An 8,994-nucleotide genomic window follows, 5' to 3' on the forward strand; every position below is an offset into this window, starting at 1 on the left:
CAGCTTACCTGTGATCTTGCCTGCCGATCCTGGCCTTTGTCGATCTTTGCAGCCTGTGAGCCACAGCCCTATTGTCTGACCTGCTGATCTTGGGCTCGCCAGCCCCTGCAGCTAAGTGAATCAGAAGCCTGTAGCTTGACCCACAGACTTGGGACGTTTCAGCCTCTACAACTGCTGAGCCATTTCCTTAATATAAGTCACTCCCCGTATATATTGACATGCTTTACTGATTTTGCTTCTCTAGAGAACCCAGCCTAAGACAGGGTCAGCACTTCCTCTTGGTGATCTCCTTCTACCATGTCCACATCTTAGAAAATACCTTTCCTTATTAAAGTTGCCTCAGATGACCCAGTTTGAGGGTGCCATCAGTTTCTTGTCAGGACCCTGACTAATACAAACCTATATCTATTTTCAAAATACTGATAATTTTGAAGCATCTGGTGGAGAGTGGTGTGAAGAACAAACACCTTTGAAGTAGACAGGCTTGCCTGGAAATCCTGGCCCTAAATCCCAGTAGGTTTTGAAGAATAGTTTCAACCACATCTCCACGTGCCCCCTAAAATTATGACATATCCCTCTGTACTAGTTTTGTCTCCATGGGTACAGTGAAATGAAGGAGAAAAAGAATGGGGATGGGTGAATGAAAAGGGTTAGTGAAGATGAACTCGAATTTTAATGATTTAGAGGGGAAAGAAGACTGATCCTGACTGACATGACCCTTTGCACCTGAAAGCCTAATTTCTATATTCTTATCCCAGAAGATTTATTTAATGATTTCAACAACAAAAACAAGTGTTTTTCAGATGAACGATTCATTACCATTGGTATTAGGAAGATAAGCAATTTCCATAATCCATTTCAAGGAATTTATAACCCTAATAAATAGAAGAAAGTATTATCTTAAATTTCTCTGACTTGGGTGGAGAAAAGTGTACTCTCCTGAGAAGAGGACACCCAGATGTCCTGGCACCATCCGAGAACGGGCGTGTTGTACTGTTCCCAGGTTGGTTTTTAGCCTGAGATGCTGGAGTCTTTCAGGACTTTTCTCAGGACAGTCTTAGTGTCCTCAACAACTATCATAAGGATACGTTTGTGCTGCATTCGTCTGACACATTGGACAATAGGAGAACTGAAGGATGGGATGTAGCTGAGAAGAAAGAGGAATGCCTTCATGACTCTACAAGTCAGGCACATCAGTTTCCAGTCCACTCTGCTGAGAGCCTGTACATCCTGGGACATCGTGATGGCTGTGTACTCCAAGGATTCCTTGCCCATTCTCTGAGCCACCTGCTGGAGAGATTTATCATTCACACCAAAGGAAAACTGGTAGGCTTTGAGACATTCCGCCAAACCATCTGCATCTCGAATGGCAGGGGTGTTCTGGAAAGAGTCTGTGGCTATTTTCTCCTGCAGGCAGGTTGCTTTATCATTAATGATCTTTTCACAGGTATGGAACAGGTCTTGTAGGGGACCGTGGCACCTAATATCAGATATGTCCACTTGCAGTGTGGCTCTGAGCTTTGGGAAGTCATGCCTTAAAGGTTCAAAGCTAGAGATCAGGAATATGGGGGATTTACACACAAGCATCATCTGGAGATTTTCCAGGATATGTTCTCTGATACTCTTCAGTAGCTGCTCTTCTGTGAAGATGGTTGTGCTGAGGTCCATGTCCAGCTTTGTCCAGACAATGTAGAACTTCTTTCCCATCTCCTCAATGGTTTTGGCAAGTGTCACATGATTCATGCTGAAGTGTTCAGATGCAACGATGATGAACAGGTCGTATTGGTTGAACTCCATTTCCACTACATAGTCCTTCAGGCTCTGGGAGGTAGCACCCATGCCAGGTAAGTCCCAGAGCACCACATTTGGAAAATGGGAGCATGAGTAGGAGGCAGGTGTTTGGGTGGTTCTTACCACCCCAGTGGGAGCTGAGGCCTCCTCCTCATGGCCGATGCCCCGAAGTGCGTTGATGAAGGTGGACATGCCGTTGCCGGATTCCCCTGTCACAGCAATGTTGACTCCTGTGGTAGACACTCTCCTCACAGTCTCCATGGCAGCAGAGGCCACCTCCAGCAAGTTCCCATCTGCCAAGGCCTTCTGAGCTTTCATGGCCTCTGCCTCCGATAAAATCCCCGAATCCTTATTGTATGGCAAAACAGAAGTGAAGGATGTAGATAATGAAGCTTGAGGGGTCAGATAGGACCCTGCCATGTCCATAAGCAGTGGAGTAACCTGCAGAGGTGGGAAGAGCAGGGGAGTTAGGGTGTCCAGGAACAATGGGGTACACAGGAGTCATTTGACTTAGCATCCCAAGCTCAGGGTGTTAAATTACCAACCAAGACTACAGCAAAGACATTGAGGTTAAAATCAAAGCAAGGAAAAGCACTCATTTAGGAGCTGTGCACATTCCTTGGGAGGAGGAGGTGGGGGAGAAGCCTTGAGGAATGAATGCTCTGAGGCTGGTTGTGCCAACAATCAACCTTCAGAGCAGGAATGTGGTCATGGGATGACTTTAGCAATAAAATGTAAGGTCAGCCCCTCAGTCCTGAGCTCCATGAGTTACTTCAGCAATCCATCCCAACTGAATGAGCAGGACTGCCTATTTTCAATCCTCTTCAGGGTTGGGGGAGCCCTGGTGGTGCAGAGGTTAAGAGCTATAACTGATAACCAAAAGGTTGGCAATTCAAATCCACCAGGTGCTCCTTGGACACTCTATGGGGCAGTTCTACTCTGTCCTGTAGGGCCTCTATGAGATGGAATCGACTCGACTGGACTCGATGGCAACGGGTGTAGGGCAGGGGAGGGGGAGAGCTTACACCATCTTCCAAAAACAAATAACTCACTCCCAAGTGTACAATAGTCCTCACTGAGTAAAACAAAAGTATTTATTTTTATTAACACTGTAAAAAGTGCTTTTTTTCCCTCTCAATATAGTCTTTTTAAAATTTTTTTGATGAAAACTTTAGATAACTTCTAACAGTGTTGGCTGTGCTTTAATAAATGCCTGTTCTCCATTTTCTTCAATATCTAAGTCAAGCCTCCCAAATAAACTCCTAAAGATTTCTAAGTTCACATTTGTAAACTCTTGTTTATAATTATTAGTTCTATTATTAATATAAATACTAAAGCTCTTTTATAAATGTCGGTTTCTTTTGTTGGCTGAATCGCTCTAATCAGATTGAAAGCATTTTGTGAGGCAGGGATGGGAAAGAGAACTGGTTGGTATTACTTGGTGCTTTCTACTCCAGGACATTAAAATTCAGTAAATTGCCTAGGTGACGGGCTTTCAAAATCACACGGCTATAAGTGATTGCTGTGGTATTTTCTCTTAAAATTCTCTTGCTCCCTTCTGTGTGAGCTAACACAAATCTTTAACATTTCTAGAATTCAGGGCCATCCCTTTGATTGAGGCATTGGCTCTGGGAGCCCTCACATGGCCCTTTCTGTTCTGTGAGAGGGACCTGTTAGACCCACGTGTGTCTTCTTCTGAAGCTGCCTGCAGGCTTCTGTCCTAGAAGGCCCAATGTGTCATCTGTGGGACAAGTTGTACAGCCACCTGTAGGTCCCAGGGTACAGTTTCTTGTCCCTCCCCTCCTGCTCTGGGGCGCATCCCACTCTTCCCCATCCGTATTCCCCAAGGGGGCTCTTGCTTGCACGTGTCCTGGGAGCCCCATCACTGTGCCCCAGACTCCTCAGGCTGCTGCTCATGCAACATTCAGTGCTTGGACTCACCGCATCTGTGCAGAGAATGGGCCTCAGAGCTCTACTAGTGTTTTAGGACCAACTCAGCCACGTGCAACTTGGACAAGTTCCTGGAGCCCCAGTTTTCTGCTCTGTGGAGCTGAGTGATGCGACTCACCTCACAGGACTCCTGAGAGGGTTGCATGGTGTGATGTATGCAGAGTACTCCTTAGGGGCACACAGAAAGCTCTTGATGAACGCCTTCTGCTATTACTGTTATCTCTGAGGTCAGCTTTCCTCTTGTTCTTCCTCCTCCCTCTGACTTCTTACTGCAGTTTATTCAGGGCCGTTGTCTTTGTGTGTTCTGCACGCGGTTTCTTGTTTAATCTTCCCTGAACCCTGTTAGATAAACTGTATGATTCTTCCTGAATAATGTTGAAGAAACAGAGTCTTACAGCTAAGAAACAAGCTAATAGTTAGGGATCCAAGATTTGAACGCATGAGTGTGATTTCATGATTCTGTCCGGACAGGAGGCGAGGAAGATTCTATTTTAAGCCAATCCCCAGTTCCATCTGCTGAGTATTGCTGAGTACTCAGGCACTTCCCGTAGAGATGTCTTGATCCAGTTATTGTCATCACCTACCATCCCCCCTCCCTAGATGTCATTTCCCTCAATTTGAGCCACAGCTGAAATCACGACCTGCTGTCACCTCCCACTCCCTATCCTATGGGAAAGAGAACTGTTGTAGAACCTGTTGTAGAGACAAAGTGGACCCATTAAGAGATGGATATGCCTAATGAAATGGTCAGAAATATACAAAGAGCTGAGAGTGGGGGAAGATATTTGGAAATACCATAATCACAGATCCTGTCTGCATTGGGGCCATAAGCCCCTGAGCCCTGTGCCCACGGTAAGTCTTCAGGTCATTTGTGAAAGAATCGTGGTACTATGGGAAAGCCAGGACATTACCTCCAAACTTAAGGCAAGCAGAGACTACACTTGTCTAGGGAGCTGGATGAATAGCAATGTGGTTGGGCAGGGGCAATGCTGGTTGGATGTGAGAACGGAGCTCTGGGCTGGGTCCTAGCTGGGGAGACTTTCTAGAAAGGGAAGAGTGAACACTGAAAGGGAACTCGGAAGTGTGGATTAATGAAGCACAATACACTTTTCGTAGGTCTTTAAATTACTGGTTGACAGATAAATTGGCCTCCCTTCCTAAACTCTGTCTACCTGCTCCTAAGCATGTAGCCTCCTCATACAAACCCATCTAAAAATGCACCCTGGGTGGGCACTGGTTATTGCAGAGTACAGACTGCCCCACGATGGTTGTGAGGGGTCAGCACAAGGCTCTGTTCTTTCCCAGACCTTTTCTGTGACTGTGTCCGTGACCCAAGCCAGCCTCCCCAAACCTGTGGGCCCACCTGTCCACCCAGTACAGTGCCCTGAGGAAGAGAAACTTAAGCACCGTGGCCCCAGACCCATCTCTCTTGACCCACCCCCTCCACTGGCTTCACTCATATGATCCAGCTGCCCTGCACCCATGATGGGGCTTCACCAGCTGCTCAGTGGACCTGGCTGAGTCCCAGTGTCAGGGCTTCTCCGTGGCTGTACCTGCCCAGGCTTTTGTGTCACTGCCAGGCCACGGAGGGATGTTGTCAGTTCTGTGTGAGGTTGGAGTGTCCTCCAGTAGGTGTCAGTATGCTCATGAGTTTGTTTGCATGAGACTCCAGGACACTGGGCCTCATAGTGCTGACCTGGAAGCTTAGGGGATTCCTCAGAATTAGGCCTGGGTTGCATTTGTCCACCCCACCCAACTCCATTCTCTGAGAACTCTACACAGATTATACCACTGGACTTCCTCCACCCCAGAAAGGTGTCAAGGAGCTCTTGAAAAGAGCGATTAGGACCTTCTGGAGGGAGCCCAGAGACCAGGCTCAACTAGAGATGGATAGCCATGCTTAGATAGGAGAAACAGCCCCTGTGAGGAACATCTTCCAAAGCCTTCTGAGAACTCCAGTGAGGTATACATTTCCTAAAGGAACCAAGTACACAGTCACACACACATGCATACACCTGAAACAAGGGAATCATAAAAGGATTTGCCTTAACTCCACTCTGTACCCTGACATATTCTATTCTAGTCTAGTCTGTTTTATCAGGTTTTCTCTTCCCTCCTCAGCCCACCCCCCACACTTTTTAGTGCTAATTACAGCTCATTTTATGGACTGAATTGTGTCTCCCAAAAAGATATGTTGAAGTTCTAGCCCCTGTACTTGTGAATGTAGCCTTGTTTGGAAAGAGGATTTTTGTTTTGTTCTCAGTTAAGTTTAGAGCAGAGTAGGGTGGGTCCTAATCCCATCTGAGTGGTATCTTAGAAAGCTGAACAACAGACACAGAGATAGAGTCACACACTCAGGGGCAAGACAGAATGTAAGGATCTGTCTATAAACCAAGGAGTGCCAAGAAATGCCAGGGGCTACCAGGATCTGGAAGAGACAAGGGAAGATCTTCCCCTAGAGCAGAGAGAGAAAGAACTAAGTCCTGCCAAAGCCCGTAGCCCAGACTGTCAGCCTCCAGAACTGTAAGACAAGACATTTCTGTTTTTCAAAGCCACTCACTTTGTGATATTTTTGTCAAGGCAGCCCCAGGAAACTAAGACACTTACTAAATACATTTCATGACCTAAGGCATGCAGACAGGTTAGTGGAGACTCCATGCAGAGCTATGTATACTTCGTGCCATGCCCAACTCTCCTGAGCCCCAAACAAATGGACTCGTAGAAAAGTGGGGCCAACCCTTGTACCAGATAAGAACTCTGGGGTATCGGTGGCTTTCACGTGCCCAGAAAACAACATGAGCCAAAGCCCTGGGTTTGTTCCCCATTTGATCATCTTCAGAAAAGCCTGAGGGAAAATCAATATGCTAATTTATTCCAGGAAAGCATGATATTTTTCTATATGATCTATGAGGACTGTGCTGGACATGGCATTTTCTGGAAAGATGTTAGAAACTGCTACCCCATACCCCTCACCCCACCACACACCTCATTAAAGTCATCTACAAAGGAAAGGCTTAGTGCCTGCAGTGAGGACAGGTCTCTCCAGCATAGGTGAACATTTTTAACTTAGAGGAATGATTAGAGGTACATGCTCCATTCCTAAACCCCCACCTCCCAGGTCCCTATTCCTTGGGTCGTTCAGCCTGGTGAACCGATGGAATTGTTTGATGGACTATCACAATTTCAGGCTATCCCAGACATTGCCTGTGGCTGGTCCTGACCTCAGGAGGACATCTCCAGGTTGAAAATGAAGAGATTCTCCTTAGACTCTAAGAAAATATGAGTGGCACATCCTGCCGCCTTTCTCCAAATTGGTTCCTATCATAAAATGTCGAATGCTAGGATTATCTAGGTGAAAGGCAACGATCTGCTACGCTTATGGGTGGGTAGGGTTTGAGATAGCCAAAGTATTTTGAGGGTGTTTTACTTGGGTCCCTTAGGAATGTCAGAGAGGGGACCTGCTTTGAATTTGTCACTGAAATGAAAGAACCCAGACCCCAAGCTCAACTGCCCTTGGTGTCAAGGATCCACCTTGTAATGTCTCAATATGAGCCCAGTCATTAGCCAAGTTGCCATCTTAGCAGCCCTCTCACTTACCAGCTCCTGGAAGCAGAGGGGTGTCCGTGATCAGAAGTCAGGGACCACTCCTGGGACTTCACCCTTCTCCCTGGGAAGGGCTCCCTGCCCTCCCAGACAGAGGCAGCGCCCTCTGAGTCTGTCCAAAGCTTGAATCCAGATCCAGATTTTCCAGAAGGATATGAGCAACTTGTGTAGAGGTTGGACTTGTCTTAGGAACAGCAAAGAGATCTAGAGAGGAAGCACCAGAAAGTGACAGCCTGCTACCTCTGAATTTCCTTTCTGCAGCCAGCTCTCATTCCTTTGCTCTTTCTATAAACAAGTCCTTCCCCCTGGCCACACCCTTCCCCCCTCCAAGGGAAGCGATTTCCACACAGATTGGTTTCAGTTTGTGTTCCTGGAAATGATTCTACTTCTCAAAGAGCAGAGGCAGAAAGGGTTTCACTTTCTTATGTCTAGATGCTCCAGGGTCCAGATGGTGCAGGAGACAGAGCAGCTCCGTTCTATGCCCACATAGGCAGAAGGGCACCAGCGAACTCCCGGCAGCCTGTGCAGGAATCGCGCCTGATTGGCAATGGGCCCCTGCCCACCTGTCATGCCCCACCCTCCTGCCAGCCCTTGTACTTGAGCCCTGCGTGAGTGGCAACATTCAACCCCCAAGTCAGACCCGGTCCCACAATAAATGCAGACGCTATTTATGGAAAGGTTGCTTCTCTGGGGTTGCCTTGCCCCTGCCCAGCTCTGTTCCCCCACTTCCATGCCCCAGTCCTGCTCTGGACTGTGGCATGCTCCATCCAGCTCAAGGTCCTGCACCCTGCCCCCAGCCCTCTGTCCCTCTACCCTTTTATAAGCACACTTGCTCCTGTCATTAACTGCTGTCTCTGACCTCTCTGACCCCTCACATTTCCATGACTGACTCACAGTACTCAGCTCATCCTCTCTCTCCCCACCATCCATGGTGGTGTCCTATTTCATTCAAGTGTCCCTAGTCTCCTGCTTTGCTGTGGGCCTCACTTACAGTGACTTTTACCTGCTCACAGCCTCCTCCACTGTCACATGGTCCCTGGCTGCCCTGAGCATCACCTGAAAATCCTCCACACCCACCATCACTAAAGCAGATGTCTCGCCTCTCACCATAGACCAACGCCCCAGCCTACTTACTCAAGGTAGCTTCTCTTCCTTCACTCTCCTTGACATTTGCCACTTCCTGTTTTCCCACTCTTTCCTATCCTGCTGAGATTCTGTGGTCTTAGATTTAAAAGAAGTATCTTCTGATTGTGCTTCGAACTTTTTCCACCCTCCTCTGTCCTCTCATCTCATCTGCCTGCAAATCCTAGGGTGGATAAACAAACAGCCCCTCCTCCCTGTGCCTGGACAGCTGGGACCTGCTGGAAGAGAAGGTATACTATGGCAGATGGGCTGGCTATGAGCTCACAGTGACACAACTCCCCAGGCGCTTTCACGACCACAAGTAGCTTCTTATGGTCCTCTTAGCCCTGTTTTCTGATCAGGTTGATGGCTTACTCTCTATGCCCTCTCTGCAATGTAAGCTCTATGGCAGTGGGACACATACTGCCTTATCACCAGTGCCTACAATAGAGCCTGGCATGTAGTGGGTACACAAAAGAAAGTTGTCAGATGTATGAGACCGACCTCATACCCAAATCTCTGAGCTCC

The 8,994-nt window shown here is 47.6% G+C and overlaps 1 protein-coding gene across 3 annotated transcripts; it reads right to left on the minus strand.

The window, feature by feature from the left end:
- Positions 1 to 240: 240 nt before the first annotated feature.
- IRGM (immunity related GTPase M) lies at positions 241 to 7,774 on the minus strand. Of its 3 annotated transcripts, none has more exons than XM_023550686.2 (3): positions 7,339 to 7,774; positions 3,860 to 4,080; positions 241 to 2,232 (listed from the first exon to the last, which is right to left on the minus strand). In XM_023550686.2, the coding sequence occupies exons 2-3, from the start codon at positions 3,884 to 3,886 to the stop codon at positions 1,012 to 1,014; spliced, it is 1,248 nt and encodes a 415-aa protein (XP_023406454.2). In that variant the 5' UTR covers positions 3,887 to 4,080; positions 7,339 to 7,774; the 3' UTR covers positions 241 to 1,011. The 3 variants fall into 3 exon arrangements, with proteins under 3 accessions (XP_023406454.2, XP_023406457.2, XP_010592342.2); XM_023550689.2 differs by having other exon boundaries at positions 3,860 to 4,092; XM_010594040.3 differs by lacking the exon at positions 3,860 to 4,080.
- Positions 7,775 to 8,994: the final 1,220 nt, after the last annotated feature.

The sequence above is a fragment of the Loxodonta africana genome, chromosome 2 (genome assembly GCF_030014295.1).
Source record: "Loxodonta africana isolate mLoxAfr1 chromosome 2, mLoxAfr1.hap2, whole genome shotgun sequence".
Lineage (NCBI taxonomy): Eukaryota > Metazoa > Chordata > Mammalia > Proboscidea > Elephantidae > Loxodonta > Loxodonta africana.